The 19,832-nt window shown below is 39.9% G+C and overlaps 2 protein-coding genes and 1 long non-coding RNA gene across 6 annotated transcripts in view; all 3 read right to left on the reverse strand.

Moving 5' to 3' along the window:
• The window catches only part of LOC137422863 (uncharacterized), a 635,168-nt gene that overhangs the window by 247,801 nt on the left and 367,535 nt on the right, over positions 1 to 19,832 (reverse strand). The gene's annotated exons all lie outside the window — the stretch shown is intronic.
• Positions 1 to 19,832, reverse strand: part of LOC137422865 (spermatid perinuclear RNA-binding protein) — a 113,533-nt gene that overhangs the window by 446 nt on the left and 93,255 nt on the right. For both annotated transcript variants that reach the window (XM_078775059.1, XM_078775058.1), the window contains one exon: positions 15,111 to 15,202. In XM_078775059.1, the coding sequence (XP_078631185.1) occupies positions 15,111 to 15,202 (92 nt within the window). The remainder of the gene's footprint in view (positions 1 to 15,110; positions 15,203 to 19,832) is intronic.
• LOC144891180 (uncharacterized) lies at positions 5,160 to 7,345 on the reverse strand. Its single transcript, XR_013622769.1, has 3 exons — positions 7,119 to 7,345; positions 5,663 to 6,652; positions 5,160 to 5,623 (listed from the first exon to the last, which is right to left on the reverse strand). It is a non-coding gene; the product is annotated as an uncharacterized LOC144891180 (long non-coding RNA).

Here is a 19,832-nt window from a genome sequence, read left to right on the forward strand (position 1 = left end):
ATATCCACCATTTTATTAACTCGCATAGCTTTGAGTCCTGTTTTGTAGGCCCGTGGTGTCTTGCTCTCCCCCAGTTTTATTTCAAATCAAATTCGATAAATCATTTCATTTTTCACAGTCGCTAACATAGTTTTAGACTCGGTTGAAAAAAAACGGGAAGAAAATCCGATGAAAGTTGCCGTTTATAGAACTCTCAAAGGCCTGTAACTTCAAGGCCATTGAGTCTCTCTCACGCCTTTATCTCCAATCTAACTCACCATATGATTTCATTTTTATCGATGGTTTTACTTTTAGACTCGGTGTCAGCAATAATTGAGAACAATCCACACACGCGGGAAAATGCAGAGATATATTTTTTTAAATCGCGTCATGGTGTATCATACACCGCCCAACATGACACCGCCGGCAATGTGTCGATATATATTAAAAATTCGCTTTTGCTTTTCCGTTATGATATATTACTATTTCGTTTGATGATAGTCGTCACAAAAACGTCAACAATGATGCCGACATATATTTCTTCGTTTTTATTTCATTCAACATATTAGCCGGAAGTAAAATATGTTTCAGGAAATTACCGAGAGATATTTCTTCGTTTTTTTTATTAGTTATGTGCGCATACACTTTAAATAGGTTTATTTGAAATCTTTAATTTTCCACAAACATTCCACACACGCGGGAAAATGCAGAGATATATTTTTTAAAATCGCGTCATGGTGTATCATACACCGCCCAACATGACACCGACGGCAATGTGTCGATATCTATTTTAAATTCGATATATCATTTCATTTTTCACAGTCGCTAACATAGTTTTAGACTCGGTTGAAAAAAAACGAGAAGAAAATCCGATGAAAGTTGCCGTTTATAGAACGAAATGAATTCTCAAATGCCTGTAACTTCAAGGCCATTGAGTCTCTCTCACGCCTTTATCTCCAATCTAACTCACCATATGATTTCATTTTTATCGATGGTTTTAGAGTCGGTGTCAGCAATAATTGAGAACATTCCACACACGCGGGAAAATGCAGATATATTTTTTTAAATCGCGTCATGGTGTATAATACACCGCCTAACATGACACCGACGGCAACGTGTCGATACATATTAAAAATTCGATATATCATTTCATTTTTCACAGTCGCTAACATAGTTTTCGACTCGGTTGAAAAAAAACGGGAAGGAAATCCAAAGAAAGTTGCCGTTTATAGAACGAAATGAATTCTCAAACGCCTGTAACTTCAACTTCAAGGCCATTGAGTCTCTCTCACGCCTTTATCTCCAATCTAACTCACCATATGATTTCATTTTTATCGATGGTTTTGGACTCGGTGTCAGCAATAATTTAGAACATTCCACACACGCGGGAAAATGCAGAGATTTATTTTTAAAAATCGCGTCATGGTGTATCATACACCGCCCAACATGACACCGACGGCAACGTGTCGATATATATTAAAAATTCGCTTTTGCTTTTCCGTTAAGATATATTACTTTTTCGTTTGATGACAGTCGTCACAAAAACGTCAACAATGATGCCGACATATATGTCTTCGTTTTTATTTAATTCAACATTATTAGCCGGAAGTAAAATATGTTTCAGGAAATTACCGAGAGATATTTCTTCGTTTTTTAAAATTAGTTATGTGCGAATACACTTTAAATAGGTTTATTTGAAATCTTTAATTTTCCACAATATAATTTACTTGCCATTTATCATTTGATGATTACGAGACAAATTCCTCTTGAGGATCGTGACAATTCATGCGCTGCGTGGAAACTTCTATTTCCAAAATGAATGAGACGATCGATGAAGAACGCAGACTTGAACAGGATGCAGCAAGAAAACGAATGAGACGGGCGAACGAGTCCATCGACGAACGTCAATGCAAACTTGCGGGGTCACCCGTGGGAATCCCACGGGCATGGATGTGTGTGACATTTCGACATATTGAGTTAGATGCTGCACATTCATTTTTACAAAATGGTTACTGGCAAGTCATCAGATCCAGAAATGGTGTAAAAACCACCGTTTAGAGGCCATTTTTCCCCGCAAAGCGGGGGTTGGCCTTTTCGGGGACCGTGGTAGTTGTTGTTTTTTTGTCCCCTTTTTGAAGCAATGTTTTACGGCCGGATGCCCTTCCTGACGCCAACCCTTTTTGCCGCCTTCAACGACAAACAGGGAATTACCAGTGAACTGGTACTCAATTAGCCGACCTCGGAAGGATGACAGGCTGAGTCAACCCCCCTGGCATTAATTCGGCGATCGACCGAGATTCGAACCCAGGATCCTAAGCCGGCACCCTAGCCGCTAGCCCAACACCAGAAATGGTGTCATGAACACAATTTATTTACGCACAAGCACAAAAGCAAGACGGGCCGATTTCCGATTCCGACGGGCCGACGGGCGAGACGGGCCGATTTCCGATTCCGACGGGCCAATTTGGAGCAAGAAAAAGAACGAGACGGGAGAAAAAGGAGAGAAACGAGACGGGGAAAGCCGATTGGAGAGGCGAGTGAGGCGCGATTGGAGAGGAGTGTGAGGCGCGATTGGAGAGGAGTGTGAGGCACGATTGGAGAGGAGTGTGAGGCGTGATTGGAGAGGAGTGTGAGGCACGATTGGAGAGGAGTGATTGGAGGGGAGTGTGAGGCACGATTGGAGAGGAGTGTGAGGCACGATTGGAGAGGAGTGTGAGGCGCGATTGGAGAGGAGTGTGAGGCGCGATTGGAGAGGAGTGTGAGGCGCGATTGGAGAGGCGTGTGAAGGATTGGAGAGGAGAGGAGTGTGAGGGATTGGAGAGGTGAGGGATTGGAAAGGAGAGGGATGTGAGGGTTTGGAGAGGAGAGGAGTGCTAGGTGGAGAGAGGAGAGTGTCAGGTGGAGACAGGAGAGTGTCAGGTGGAGACAGGAGAGTGTCAGGTGGAGAGGAGTGAGGGGTCACATATTATGTGAAATAAATAAATTGTGTTCATCACACCATTTCTGGATCTGATGACTTGCCAGTAACCATTTTGTAAAAATGAATGTGCAGCATATAACTCAATATGTCGAAATGTCACACACATCCATGCCCGTGGGATTCCCACGGGTCACCCCGCTTTGTAAATAATGCTCCCCACCGTAAATGTATAGTTTGAGAATAAATCCGTAATTCGGTTAGCTGTGGGTTTGAGTCTGTTAGACAGGGTGCAATGCAATAGGGGGACATACTTATTTGTGTTTTAAAATTGTCACACTCAGGGTCAGGTTAATTGTGGAGGGAATTACACCTACGTGTCACACTAAGTTAAAGTTTAGTAGGCCCGAGTACGGGCCTGAAGAAAGGAGGGTGCAGTGTAACGATTTTGAGAAGTGTGTAACGAATTTGAGAAGTGTAACGGTTTTTGAGAAGTGTAACAATTTTGGAGGAAGTGTAACGAATGTGAAAACGTTACAATGTGAACGTTACAAAAGTATGGTAACATCCTCGTAATGTAAATAATGGTCGCAGCCGTCCTCCTAGTTAATTCCATGAAACTTACACGCAGGTCACGATATATCTTTCAAATAGTGTATTTCCTTATTCCATGTTGGCTAAATATGTGTTTCCCACTAGATTGACTTTGCATTGTATCAAACAAAATAAGCGTAGGCCCTTCCAATTTCCCCAAACATCTCCGCTCTCCAAAGTTCCTTTCAAAAGGGGAGTTGTTTTCAATCCCGCAGGCCGCCATTGCCCATGTGCTTTGAGTCGGAGAAGAAAGGCGTGTCTCCACCTCGTCATAAGAGGGAAGGAGTGAACCAGCCCTAACAGCCAATCGGCGCCGCGGTGAGCGACCCGGTAGGCGTGCCCTCGGAGCCGGCGGCTTGATTTCGCCCGAGGTGATAAAAGCGACTGTAAGGGACTGCTTTACCAGAGGCCTTGGGAGATGACCTGGGAGAGGAGCAAAGAGGCGGCACCAAGAGGAGCGGTGAGATGCGAAACGCTCCAAGCCAAAGAGGAGAGGTACTCGGCAAGGAAACCAGCTTTGGAGAGACGCGCTGAAAGGAGGGAGACGGCTCCACCACAGGAAGAGGAGCAGGTGTGCCGAACCAGCGCGTGACGTCTACCGCAGCGGATACACGACGGAGGGTTTTCCCGCCAAAACCGCGAGGAATTGCGAGCTGCTGCCTCCCGACTTTGCCTCCCTCTCAAGCAATCCACCTCAAGCCCTACCTGCCTGCATTATCCCCTGTGTAAGTGTGAACGTCCTGTCCTGCTCGTTGTCTTGGGGTTAAGTAAAAATGAATAGTGTAAGTTAACGATTCGCTGTGTTACTGCTTCTTCCATCCATTGCTGTGTGTGTATAATAAATCTGTTCTTCCTCCGTATTCTTCTTCTTCTTCTTTTCCTTCTCTTTCGGTCGCTTTAGAGATTTCCCGATTGAATATCTGTGGGGCGATCTGGTCAACGTCGGGTGGAATCGGGTTCTAATCGGGGAGTAACTGTTCGGACGCGGTTAAATACACCACCGCTCGGTCAATATAACATCTAAAAGCCGCGTCTGTAACAATATCTTCAATATTATAATCATTTAGTTTGTTTTGAAGTTTAAATAAACCGATAATGTCTTCCTTTTTAAGACCCGCATTAAAACCTTGTGATAGTAGTTGATACTCGGGTTGAAAACTTGACTTCGTAAAAATTATTAAATTATCATAATCTAAAAAGTTGGGGGTAAGGAGCATCTTTAAAAGCAAACAGGTTTTTCCACATCCGCTTGAACCAACTATTAGACATCTTAATGAATTTGGAAGATTTTTATGGTTGTTAAATTTTATCTTGTTTTCCCAAACGGGTAAAAAATCATTCATTTATATATTTGGAAAACAAGTCATCTAACTTTTTTTGAGCTATTTTAGAAACTCTATATTTTATCCTGAGTTCAGGTTTAATTTCAAAATAATTCATTATTTTATTTATATAGTATCTTGTATTAACATTTCCATTAAAATTATTTTGAATGATAAATATCATTAAACCCTTATACATTTCCTCAATGCAAAGAGTCTCTTCCCTTGAAAGAAATGGTGTATTAATCATCACAATACTTAACATTCATCTCTATTATTAATCTTGTAAAGTAATTCATTTTTGGTTCTAATTTAAAAGTGATATATTTTTTTATTTTTTTTATTTTCATTAATTAGAAGATAATCACAGAATAAACATTGTTTATATGAATCCTCATCATTAAGCCCCACTCTATCACAAGCCGGACAATTCTCTAATTTATCATATGGAGAGTCTGGAAATTCTAAATATCCTTCCATCATATTTATAGAGTAAATTTTTACTTAAACTAAACGCAAGTTTATTAGCTAATAAATACAATGTTTCAAAACACAAAAGACAAATTTCAATCAATCTCTACTTCGGTGGAAGATATAGAAAAAAATGTCAAAGATGTTAAATTGAACAAAGATAAATATGGAGATTTTTGGGTAAAACCAGTTATGGAAAATAACATGAGCCCCTCTATTTCATTTAAAGGAAGAGCTCTAACTATACCTGGAAAGACATCCATTGAAGTAAATCTAACAAAAGTTTCTCCTCTACTCCTGGCAATTTATTCAAAGCTTGAAAAAGTGATCGATCGCGATACTTTGAATGATAAGATTGATTGATAAGATAAGATAAGACATTTGAAAATGAATGATAAGACCATTAATAATTCTGGAGGAGACATTTGTATTTTCTTTAATAATCCAAAGGGTGTAGATCTCAGTAAAATGAATGATGTTAATATTTCTGGTGAAATGTCATTTCGTTCTATGTTAATTAGAGATTATTTTAAGATAAGTTTTGATATTAAAAATGTAGTGATTGAATCTGTTAATGAAAGAAAGTATATTGATATTGATGGGAATATTTTTCCTGCTAATTAAATGAGTGATAGTTCCTGCTCAGAAGTTTCCTCATATACTGAGAGCCTCTGTGATACAGAGAGTCTCTGCTCCTGTGATACGGAGAGTCTAGGTTCAGTAGATAGTTTTGATTCAGAGAGTCAATATGACAGTTATGATAGTAGTTTTATTGATGACTCAGATGTCTCTGATTGTGAGATTGATTCTGAATATGACCCTGGTTCTGATATGGATTGGGAGATGTAAAGGTGTTTTAGTTTAAGTAAAGTTATACATATAAAACAAGCCAAAAAGGCATTTTAGTTTAAGTAAAGTTATATATATAAAACGAGCCGAAAATGCTCGAAAAGGTGTTTTAGTTTAAGCACAGTGATATATATAAAACACTCTGTTTTCTTACCCTATAAATATGGTCTATTGTGATACTTGCGAAAAGGAAGTAAAACATTATAGAAAACACATACTCACAGTTAAACACACTTACAACATTCTAAATCAATTATCACCACTTCCATAAACAAAAAACATTGTAGTCTCTGTAATAGAGATATCCTAAAGAAGGGGTTCAAAGCCCATCTTAAAACAAACAAACATTTATCAAATTTTATCACAACTAAAAACTCTGATGGCGCATTCAAAGGACATATTAAAATAAGTCTTTAACTTCAAACCTCATGAACCAGAGTCTATAGTTGATGCTGTAGAAATAGTTAAACCTGCTGTTGAAACGTTGATTGAAAAAACACTAAAAGAAATGAAACAAGATCTGCCTGCAACCCTCTTCTGGTTAAACTGCCAAAGTCTAGGCTCTCTGCTCACCTTCACTCTTTCATTCCCCTTTTCTCCCGCCTCTGGAACAAACTCCCCCACTCCCTTCAATCCCACTCCTCCCTCCAGGTCTTTAAAACAGCTGTTCACCACCATCTCTTATCTTCCCCCATCGAAAACCTTGATCTTTTCTACCCCCGGTAATTCACCCCAGAGTCCTTGCAGTGTTCATATGTTTTAATCCTCTCCCACCTCCCCCCAAGTCCTCCCGATGTCCCTGCTCTCAAATGTTGTGTTTGTGTCCTTCCCCCTCTCTTTTGTGTCCTTCCCCCTCTCTCCCCATCTTGTCTACCGCTCCCCTTGTTTTTTGTGTTTTGTGTGTCGGTTTGTCTTTTTGTGTGATTAATGTTAGCTCTTTCACGAGCCTCGATCTTGTATACAAAAAAAAAAAAAAAAAAAAAAACCACTTAAATTTTATATGGGAGTAAAATTAGAAATGACAAAGGACGAAGGAGTTATAGATACACCATACATGAGAACGGAGCCACACTTTATATCTTCATATCAAGATTTTAAAACATCAGGAGTCTATGATGAACTTATTAAACAAGAGCAAGATGTGGATAATTCAATCGTAGGAAGTGGATTCAATATAGGAAAAATTATTTTCATAGACATTCATATTCTTAAATCAGATCCTCTAAAAGCTTCTTCTTACATTGATTTACCTCGTGTTATCAAAAATAGAAAAGCAGTTATCAATATCAAAAATAAAGACAATAAATGTTTTCTCTGGTCTATTCTAGCACACTTACATCCTCCACATTTTCATGATGAAAGAGTATCTCATTATAAAAAATATGAGAATACATTAAATACGAAAGATCTAAAGTTTCCTTTGACTTTAAATGATATTCCTAAATTTGAAAAAATGAATAATTTATCAGTTAATGTTTATGGTCTAAAAGAAACAAACAACATTCAGGTTTTAAAGCTTTCTGACAATTGTAAACAAACTCATATTAATCTTCTATATATTAATTCAGAGGAAAATTCACATTATACATACATCAAAGATATTGCTAAATTAATAAAACCACAAGTATGTAAAAGAACAAATAAAATATATATTTGTTTGCGTTGTCTTAACTTCTTCAATTCACAAGAAAGATTAGATAAACATTCAAATTATTGTGGTGATCATAAAACAACGGTAATCAATATGCCTAAAGAAGGCTCAAAGATCACATTCAAAGATGAAAAGAAATGATCAAACATCCCTTTGTAATATATGCTGATTTTGAAAGTATTCTCGAAAAAATAGATACTGCTTCCCCAGCTCCAAAAGAATCATACACAAATAAATATCAAAAACATACTCCTTGTGGTTTTTGTTATTATATCAAATCATCCGTTGGTGATAAATATAACAAGTTAGAGGAGTATAGAGGCTCAAATACCCCAGAGGAGTTTGTGAAACGACTAGAAAAAGACTGTGTTCGATTAACCAAGATAATGAGAGAAACCAATAAACCAATGTCGTTGACGAGTGAAGAGAAAAGGGAATTTAGAAAAAACAATGTTTGTCATATTTGTGAGGAAAAATTTTGTGAAGGTCTAAAGGTTAGAGATCATTGTCATCTCACTGGTAAATATAGAGGTCCGGCTCATCAAAGTTGTAATATTAATTATAAACTCCCCTCTTTCATTCCTGTCTTTCTTCATAACAACACTCATTATGATACGCATCTATTTATTAATGAACTTTCAAAGACATCTGGACACATTTCAGCAATTCCTAACACGGATCAGAAATACATTTCATTCACAAAAACAATTCACACATCTCCTATTACTCATATCAGATTTCTTGATACATTTAAATTCATGGCAATTCCATTGGCTAACTTGGTTCAAAATCTAAAAGAGTTTCCATGTCTTTCAGAGTATTTTTCAGATAAAGATTTTCTAACACAAAAGGGAATTTACCCCTATGACTATATGGACTCATTTGAGAGATTCAATGAAACACAACTTCCTTCAAAAGAAAATTTCTATAACAAATTAAACAACAGTCATATATCTGATAAAGATTATGTCCATGCACAAAATGTTTGGGAAAAATATAACATCAAGAATCTTGGCGAGTATCACGATTTGTATCTCAAAACGGATGTGCTTTTATTGGCCGATGTATTTGAAGCTTTAGATCTGTTTGTCGCACTGGATATGGATTGTATCCTGCTCACTACTACACAGCACCTGGATTGGCTTGGAGCGCGATGTTGAAAATGACAAAACAAGCTTTGGATTTGATAACCGACGTTGATATGATTTTGATGATTGAAAAGGCAAAAAGAGGTGGAATTTCACAAGTCTGCTCAAGTAGATATGCAAAAGCAAATAACAAATATCTTCCAAATTATGATTCAACGAAAAAGAGTTCTTACTTGATGTACTATGACGCGAACAACCTGTATGGCTGGGCAATGTCTCAGGCTCTTCCTTATGGAAAACTTAGATGGGTAAAGGAAAAAGACTACAAAAAGGTTTTACAAGATGGATGTATCTCTACACAAAAAGAATTGGATGATTCAAAGGTTGGTTATTATTTTGAGGTCGATTTAAAATATCCTGAAGAACTTCATATCAAACATAAAGATCTTCCATTTGCTTGTGAGAAAGAAAGTCCAAAGAAAGAATGGTTGAGTGATTATCAACGCTCGTTTGATCTCGGTGAATCAACAGAAAAATTACTTACTACATTATATAACAAGAAAAATTATGTTCTACACCAAATAAATTTGCGACAATATTTATCAAAAGGTCTAAGAGTAGAGAAGATCCATAGGGTTCTAAAGTTCAATCAAAGTCATTGGCTAAAGGAGTACATTGATTTTAATACACAAAGAAAAACAGAGTCAAAAACAGATTTTGAGAAAGACTTTTATAAATTGATGAATAATGCGGTCTTTGGTAAGACCATGGAGAACGTGAGGAAAAGACAAAATATCAGACTATCAACATCTTGGGAACAAGCATCAAAATTAATTAATAGACCGAGTTTTATAAGAGCCGAGGTCTTTACTGAGAACTTTTGTGCGATCCATTTGGTTAAAGAGAGTATTGAAATGGACAAACCTATTTATATTGGAACATCAATTCTTGATTTATCAAAGTCATTAATGTATGATTACTTTTATAATAACTTGAGGAAGAAATATCAAAATGATGTTAATCTACTTTATATGGATACAGATAGTTTTATTTTGAAAATTAATACTGATGATGTTTATTCAGACATGAAAAAGGACATTAATATCTATGATACAAGTAATTACAGTCCAGAGAGTGAGTTGTTCTCTTCTAAAAATAAAAAGGTGATTGGAAAGTTCAAGGATGAATTAGGAGGAAATGTTATGAGTGAATTTGTGGGATTGAGGTCCAAGGCTTATGCTTATAAATACATTGTGAATAACGTTGAAAAGACTGATAAGAAGTTAAAAGGTGTAAAGAAAAATGTTATTAAAGAAACAATAAACTTTAAGGATTATTATAACTGTTTAACAACAAAGAAAGAAGAGTTTAGAAAGATTAATGGAATAAGAAGTTATAAACATCAATTATATTCAGAAGAGGTGAATAAGAAAGCATTGGGGGCTTTTGATGATAAGAGGTTTATTTTAGAAAATGGAATTGATAGTCTCCCTTATGGTTATATAAGTGATAAGATAAATAAGTGATAAGATATAAGTGATAAGATATATATAAGTGATAAGATATATAAAAGTGATAAGCTAAAAAGGGGGTTAGGGATTTTAACGGGCTACCGCCGCCTTTTTTTACTATCATATAAATGATAGAACCAAGTATCAACCAGACTAAAGAGTGGAGGTGTAATCAACCTTGGTATATAAATGGAAAACAATGCATGTGAAAAATATCAAATAAGACTTATTGAAAAGGCTTTCCAAGCTGGCCTCCAAAGCCAGTCGCCGACTGGGCATCGTCCGTCGTGCGAAGTCCTTCCTAGGCACACCTGAGCTCCTCACCACATACAAGGCTTTCATCCACAGCTCAATGGAATACTGTTCTCCCCTATGGGCTGGTGCTCCTGCCTCACACCTGGCTCGGCTTCACGCTGTTGAATCCAAAGCTTTCAGAATCATTGGAATCTCCCACGATGAAGCTATCTCTGAGGGCCTTTCACTCACTCACCGCAGGCAGGTAGGTGGTCTTTCTGTCTTCTACCGACTCCTCTCCGGGCTTGCTCCCCCAGCTCTCTCTGTGCTCTGTCTCCCAAATATTCCTACAGGTCGCACAAGATCTGCCAGCCACCCTCTGATGGTTAAACTGCCGAAATCTCGGCTCTCTGCTCACCTTCACTCTTTCATTCCTCTTTTCTCCCGACTCTGGAACAAACTCCCACACTCACTTCAATCACACTCCTCCCTCCAGGTCTTTAAAACAGCTGTTCACCACCATCTCTTATCTTCCCCCATCCAAAACCTTGATCTTTTCTACCCCCACTAATTCACCCCAGATCCACCTTGTTTGAAATTCCAACTTCTTTCCTGGAAGTCCTGGCAGTGTCCATATGTTTTATACCTCTCCCACCCCCCCCCCCCCCCCCACCTGCCCATGCCTCCCCCCAAAGCCCTCTCCCTCCCACATTTCTCTTGATGTCTCCATGTCTCTCGGTCCCTGCTCTCAAGTGTTGTGTTTGTGTCCTTCCCCCTCTCTCCCCATATTGTCTACCGCTCCCGATGTTATTTGTTTGATGTGTCTGTTTGTCTGTCTTTCTGTGTGATTAATGTTCGCTCTTTCACGAGCCTCGATCTTGAATACAAAAAAAAACAACAACAACAAAAAAAAAAACTGGTAAAAAAGTTCACAAAACAAATAAGAGAATTATTTTAAATACTGGTGAGTTGGGTGAAAAAGATGGAAATATTTTTGAGTGGACAGAAAACTTTGATGGTTGTCAGGAAAATATATACTTTAATTTTAAAATGGTGTGTGGCACAGGAGGTGCTCAGACAAGGACATCGAGGGAGGTTTATCATTTTATTTTAGCTCAGTTCAAATATCTTGACAAAGAACCAAACTCAAACATATACTTTGTTAATATATTAGATGGTGAAGAGAGTTGTAGGAGAATTAAATTATTTCCTACGCATAAACAAATATTTGTAGGATCATTGTTTGAGTGGTCTACTAGCTGATCTGCCAGATGATATGTATAAGGCTCAGTGTCAATAGTAGAAGAAGGATCATAGGTCCATAAGGTTAGAAGGATCATAGGTCCATAAGGTTAGAAGGATCATAGGTCCATAAGGTTAGAAGGATCATAGGTCCTCAAGGGCGGTGAGAGGGAGCAAATATTCGTAGGATCATTGTTTGAGTGGTCTACTAAACAACAGTGATCATTGATAGTAAGAGTAAAAGGCCCATAAGACCAAGGGGGGAAGGAATAGAGGTGTTAAGGGGAAATGAAGAAAAGTGATAGTGAGAGGAAAATTTACATGTAAGTGAATGGAGATTTGGGGCTGTCCCAGGAACAACATTTATCATCGACTTCCAACACTTTCTTGCTGACCATGGTGTAGAGCATATGGAGTGGCCTGCCATGTCCCCGGATATGAATCCGATAGAGAACTTGTGGGCAGAATTAACGCGTCAAATCGACAACTTGGACCAGCAGCCGACCTCTGTGCATGAATTGCAGCAGACTATTGTCATTGCATGGCAAGCGATTCCTGTCCAAACCTTGGCAAATCTCGTGAACAGCATGCCTCGAAGTGTACGTGCTCTCCTGAATGCTTGTGGGGGTTACACGAAGTACTGAACTGTAATTTTAATGTCCGTAATCCCAGTCATAATTTAGCTTTTGTTTTTGTTGAAAATAAATTTGGCTAATGTGCAAAATAAAGAGATACGTTTGGAAAACGTACAGAAGTTTAACACAGTACTGTCCATGAATTGAGTTCGATATCAGTTTACATCACTTTCAAGGATCAATTTATTTGCTTCGAAATGGCAAATGTGGTTTTTGTTTCTTTTAAAGGTCACATTAACAAAATCTAGAATAATTTCAACATAATTCCAATGAACTTTTGGTTCTAAGTCATCTTGAAAAGTAAGTTCACCCCCACAAAAAAAATATTCCATATTAAATGCCAAGTCTGTATATACATACATGTATAAGTGATGCTTGTGACACTTGAGAAGATGGGGGAAGGCATGGGCTGTCAAAAGGGCAGAGTTTTTGGCACAGACACAAACTGAGCTTTTCTAAAAGCTGCCCTTACTCCGAGAGATGTCTGAGGGGGGTCACTGTGGTTTCAAGGCATGGCATCTTTACCTCTGCCACCGAAGGTGCTGTCTGTTTGTTACTCCCGCCAGGGAGTAATGCATTCGATCGTGTCCGTCCGTGTGTGTGTGTGTGTGTGTGTGTGTGTGTGTGTGTGTGTCCGTGTGTGTGTGTGTGTGTGTGTGTGTGTGTGTGTGTGTGTTCGTATGTTTGTGAACAAGATATCTGGAAAAGTTCTGGATGGATTTGGATGAAAGTTGGTGGGATGATTGCCCTTGGGATAAGGAAGAATTGATTAGTTTTTGGTAAAGCTCAGGATATTATTCTGGATCCAGGAATTTTTTTGAAGGATTTTTTACCATTGGAAGATAGGGCTCAGCAGCGGCCACCCACAGCGGGAGTATGCGCTCCACTGAGTGGCGTTCTAGTTTGTCTATGTGTCTATCGGTCTGTGAACAAGATATCTCAAAAAATTGTGGACGGATTCAAAGAAAATTCGGCATATTTGTTGTGTATGTGACAAGAACGAGATGATAAAATTTTTGTGGAGATCTGGATTCGGATCCGGATAGTATAATTTTTTTAAGTAATTCTTCACCATTGGGAGATCGGGCCAAAAACTATATATAGCAGGATATCTCAAAAAGTTGTGGACGGATTTGGACGAAACCTGGTGGACCGGTTGTGTGTGTGACAAGGACTAATCGGTTTGATTTTGGTGAAGATCTGAATATGGATTCGAATACGAGAATTATTTAATTTTTAAGTGATTCTTCACCATTGGGAGATCGGGCAAAAAGTGATATATAACATGATATTTTAAAAAGTTATGGACGAGTCATGACTAAACTTTGTGGACGAGTTGGTTAGGTGACAAGAATAAGCTGATTATATTTTGGTTCAGGTCCAAATCCAGATCCGGTTGTGGAATTATAAAAGGACATATATGTGTGTGAGGAGGGCAGGTGAGTTATCACCGGCATCCCATCTGTAGAGCCAACAGTTAAATCATATTTCTTTTAAGATCAAATGGGTTCTCAAAACGTGCAGTTGAGCAACCACTGGACATCTGTGAGTTTCATCTTTATCAAACTGGCAAGTGCGCATGGAGACAGAATGTGACCACACCCTGAGTTGGTATGCATTAGGCCCTTTTGCTCTTGGGGAAACCTCGAGTACAATGGAAAGCAAATCCTCATGGCGCCAAGAAGACTACCCCATCACCCATATCTACCCCTCCCTAAACCCCTTATCGGAATCCCTCGGCCCCCGATCTCCTCACCCCTACCCCCTCCTCCTGTGAAGACCCAATCATCAATTCCCCTATTGTTCCGAATGATATAAAATTAAGCTAAGTTCGCTCAATCGAGGAAGAATGCTCATTTCCGACCGGGGTCCTGTGCTGTGAATCCTTTGCTGTGAGTTCTATAATGTATTTCTGCTGCAACCAAATGAGTATTTTTCCCAGTGTTATTAAAATATTTCCAAGTGTTCATGGCCTTGTCTATGTACACAAAATTGTTCTTCAACACGGTCTATCAGTGGGATACAAAACATAAAATGGTCAGCCTGGTGGAGGTATGCTCTCTACCGAGTGCCGTTCTACTTTATTCTTTGTTGCTCTTACACGAGCCTAGACTTTGTCTACAAAAAAAAAATTCGGCCAAAACAAAATGGGCAGGTTAAGACTCCTGTGAGTTGAACATGTGCTGACCAAGGGTAAGCCTGTTTTTTGTTTTGATTTAATAAGCATGTTAATTATCTTCAAAATGTGTGTTTTAATTTACACAAACACCCAGTTTTCATCCGTGCGCTCCCTTGGAGTTCCCTTCGTACACATGCAACATTTTGGGGCGCTAGGATTTTTGGTTTTGGAGTTATGGAGGAGACAGACTGACTGGCTGGCTGACACACGCTCACATTTATTATTATAGATGTAATATATGGAAATATGATCGGCTTTTACTGCAAAGGAAACAAAACAATAGAAGCCATTACAACATATTCATTATCAAGGATAATCGAGTAATCACATATACCTTATTATTATGTGAACTGTTTGTTATGACTTACCAAGCAGAAAGTCATTTTGGAAAAATGCAAAAATGGGGGGAGGGGCGGTGAAGGAAAATTTAGGGCGAACCTGAAACCATTTGATGTGACGAATCGCTGCCAAAGCGTTCAAACATTTCCTTTTGTCCAAAACATCTGTTGGCAAGGGTGTCCTGTCTGCGTCTGGACGATGACAAGCATGGGCAGTCATCAAGAAAGTGTGGGTCGGGGAAAGGGTTCCAGGGATGGGACAAGAAAAGGGGCAAGTGCCAGGTGAAATACCAGTTTCAGCAATGAGGCAGAAATTTATTGTTAGAAGTTTCATTTTATTATTACTCAACAAAACGAAAATACGATGGCAACCAATTTTGAATCAAATTGCTTCCTTCTGTGTTTTTCTTTCTTTCTTGTTCTCAATTTTGAATTAAAAAAAAACAAAGTTTACCGGTCATACAAATCATTGTAAACGTGTTGGGAAATAACCGAAACTTCAGTGTGAAGCAAACATCCTCATAGTATCAGCTTGAGAAGAGATGAATGAGTAAAATTAGCAAAAGTCTGCAATGAATTCCACTTTTTACCAATGCAGTTTTCATTCCCATTTTCATCGCCAAGGCAATTTGGTATGCAATGATTGCATTCAATATAAGCAGACACCACAGAAAGTTCTGGGATCGATCCAACAAGGTAAAGGCTGCTCGTGCTGATTTGATGGTTTCGCCATGACACACAAGGCAAAGATGCTCTGGCATATTTGTGAAGTACCCCGATCGCCCCCGCCACAGACCAATCAGTCCCCGAGCAAAAAACAAAATCGACACCATCTGGGTAAAGAATCATGGACATCTTGGCTCGACAGACGAGGCTCACGACGAATTAAAATGTGACAAAAAGGAAGCTTGGAGGCTTCACCTCTTAGAAATAAAAGGAAATCCAACCAAAAGTATGACAAATTTCATCGTTCGAATTAATAATTCATCAAATCCATGAATTTGTAATAAATTTTCCAATTCCAATCAGTACGTTTCGAAAAACCACGCCAACATTTTGAGCATGTATTTTACGACTTCCTTCATCTGCTTTGAGAGACCACCGGTCTTTCCCAACCATTCATTATGGCAAAATAAATGGTTACTCAAAGCAGAACCTGTAAGGTCATCTTCAAATAAAAATGTTTTCAGTGAGTGGTAATGATCCAGCCAAACTACGCAGCTTGTTCTGGTTAATAGATGGGGTCGATTACATCCACGCATTGATTAGCCTGCTCTCGACAATAATGAGGAATCGACTTGGCCCATGTAAATGCTCCACCAGTTGCCAGCCTGCATAGCAGCAACCTTTCAAAGTTTAAGATCAAATAAGGGTCAAAAAGAAAAAGGTAATTTGAATATTCCGAGTTACATTTTTTTTCCATTACAAAATTGCATGACCTCCACTTGAATGGCATGGGTTGCACAGATGCATTATTTTTGTCTTCGTAATTTAATCCTTCCTGATTTTTGTCTCCCTTCCTGCAACTAGACCAGACGGCATCAGCCCAAAGGTCCGAAAATCCTGCTCTGCCACTCGATCTCACCCTCGCTCTGTCCTCTTCACCCTTTCTTTTGCTCAAGGTCATCTGCGATCTGCTTGAAACTCAGCCAACATGTCCACTTTACACAAAAAAGATGCTAAAACAGATCCTTGCAAGTAAAGACCAATCAGCAAGGTCATGGAATCCATCATCGCTTCTGACATCAAATCCTTCCACTTCTCCAATGGCTATATCTCGGATCATCAATTTGGATTCAGACCAGGTCACACGACTCTGGACATGCTGCTTCTGCTGTCTCAACAATGGATGGAGGTCCTCAATGCCAAACAGGAAATCAGGGCTGTCTCCCTTGAGATATATTGTGCCCTCGATACAATCTGGCACCCTGCCCTCCTCACCAAACTCTCCTCATATGGTATCCATGGAAACCTCCACACATTGCTTGCCGACTTCCTCGCTGGTCATCGTCAACGTGTGGCCCTGAATGGATTTCTCTCATCTCCCCTTCCTGTTCAGGCTGGAGTTCCCCAAGGCAGTGTTCTGGGTCCTGTGATTTTTTTGGTATTCATTAATGATCTCTCCGACTCTCTGGAAAATCCTCTCTATCTCTTTGCTGATGACTCCACTCTCTGCCACTTCATATCTCAACCTTCAGATTGGCAGGCTGCAGCCTCTTCACTCTCTGCAGACCTGGAGAAAAATAACAAACTGGTCAAACAAGTGGAACATGTCTTTCAATCTTGACAAATCTCACAATCTCACCTTGTCTCTCCAAAAAGACCGTCTGGACAACCCTCCCATCCACTTTCTCAACAATCCTCTCAAAGAAGTTCTGTCACTCAAGCTTTTGGGTCTCACTATCTGCCACAATCTTTCCTGGAAAAACCACATTTCCAAGCTGGCCTCCAAAGCCAGTCGCCGACTGGGCATCCTCCGTCGTGCAAAGTCCTTTCTGCGAACTTCTGAGCTCCTCACCACATACAAAGCTTTCATCCGCAGCTCAATGGAATACTGCTCTCTCTTCTCGGCTGGTGCTCTGCCTCACCCCAAGCTCGGTTTCACGCGGTTGAAACCAAAGTATTCAGAATCATTGGTATCTCCAGCTCCCGGTGTGTAACCTGGTTAGAATAGGTACACCGTATCCCTGCTTGTCGTAAGTGGCGACTAAGAGGGTTGGCGTCAGGAAGGGCATCCGGCCATAAAAACATTGCCTCAAAAAAGAGAACCATGACAATTACAACTACATATGGGCAGGGAAAATCTAGTTCCAGCAGGGAAAATGGCCATAAAATGCATGTTGTTGTTTGTCTTGGTATCTCCCGCGATAAAGATGATTCTGAGGGCCTTTCTCTCTCTCACCACAGGAAGATTGGTGGTCTTTCTGTCTTCTACCGACTCCTCTCTGGCCTTGCTCCCCCTGCTCTGTCTGTGCTCTGTCCCCCAAATATTCCTGCAGGATGCACAAGATCTGCCAGCAACCCTCTTCTGGTGAAATTGCCAAAATCAAGACTCTCTGCTCACCTTCACTCTTTCATTCCTCTTTTCTCCCGCCTCTGGAAAAATCTCCCACATTTTCTTCAATCACGCTCCTCCCTCCAGGTCTTCAAAACAGCTGTTCACCACCATCTCTTATCTTCCCCCATCCAAAACCTTGATCTTTTCTACCCCCGTCAAAGCACCCAAAATCCGCCTTATTCAATCCCCAGCTTCTTTCCTGAAATTCCTTGTAGTGTTCTTTTGCTTTATACGTTGTACCCCTCCCTCCTCCCCTAGCCCTCTCCCTTCCACAGATCTACTGACGTCCCTGTTCTCTGCTGTTGTTGTGCTTGTGTGCTTCCCTCTCTCTCCCCCTCTTGTCTCCTGCTCTCTTCAACAACGTGCATTTTAAGGCCATTTTCCCTGCTAGAGCAGGGGTTAGCCTTGCGATCCCCATGACAATCTTCTCCATTTTGCCCTATTTTCTACATCTCCCCTTGTTAACTCCCTTGCCCGCATTTCTTCTTCGACCATCTTTAGCCAAGTCTTTCTTGGTCTTCCTCGTCCTCGACTTCCTTCTACATTCATTTCCATCACTCTTCTCAACCAGTCACTTTCATCCTTCCTCAACACATGACCAAACCATCTCAAACTGTTTCTCTTCACAGCATCCATCACAGGCTATATCCCACCATCTTTCGCAATTCATCACTTGTCTTCCTCTCTCTCAACGATACTCCACACATCCACCGAACCATTCGCATTTCCACCCTTTCCAGCCTTCGTTGCTGCTCTACATTCATTACCCATGTCTCGCTCCCATAAATCATAACACTTCTCACACATGCAGCATACACCTTTCCCTTCAGCTTCAACGACACTCCCCTCCTCGTCAGCACGCCACTCAGTTCCCGAAACTTCTTCCATGCACATCTCACTCTCGCAAACGTTGCCGAGTCTGATCCACCTTCTCCATTCAGCATGTCTCCCAGGTAACAAAATGTTTTCACACCTTCATTGTATTGTATTGTTTCACACCTTTTCCCTTCATTGTATGTTTTATGTGTCTGTGCATGTTTTCATGTTTAATGTGTTAGCTCTTACACGAGCCTCGATTCTGTATGCAGAAGAAAAAAAATGAAAATAAAATTTTAATCACAGCTTCCTTTCAGATGGATAAAACTTGGTCGACGTCAACATTTTCAACCAAAAGGCGTTAATCTCTGTCCCTTCCAAGTCACATTTGCGATGAAAAGGTTAAAGCTCGAGAAAAGAACGATCGGTGTGGCAGAACAAAGGAGAGATTCGTGCTAACAGCGGATGAATTACTTACAAAAACAGAATAATAAGAAGAAGATTAATAATTATAATAATAATAATAATAATAATACATTTATTTTATATAGCGCTTTTCAAGAAGCCCAAAGACGCTTTGACAGAGTACAAAAAACAAGTGCAAAAAGACAGAAATCAATAGGTAAATAATCAAAGCAAAAGGAAGGAGAGGGAGAAGGGATAGTCAGGGGTTAAATGCTGTGGGTTAAATGTTGAATGCAGTGTTGAACAGGTGAGTCTTGAGTGATGTTTTGAATGTGGTGAGTGAGGAGGAGTCTCTGTTGGTGTGAGGTAGTGAGTTCCAGAGGGTGGGAGCAGCGATGGAGAAGGCCCTGTCCCCCCAGGATCTGAATTTGGTCTGGATGGGGGGGGGGGTCAGGAGGTTGGTACCAGCAGAGCGGAGGTTGCGGGTGGGAGTGTGTCTGGAGAGGAGGTCAACCAGGTAGGATGGGGCCAGGTTATGGAGGG

This window comes from Myxine glutinosa, chromosome 3, assembly GCF_964187855.1.
Source record: "Myxine glutinosa chromosome 3, kmMyxGlut1.1, whole genome shotgun sequence".
NCBI classification, from domain to species: domain Eukaryota; kingdom Metazoa; phylum Chordata; class Myxini; order Myxiniformes; family Myxinidae; genus Myxine; species Myxine glutinosa.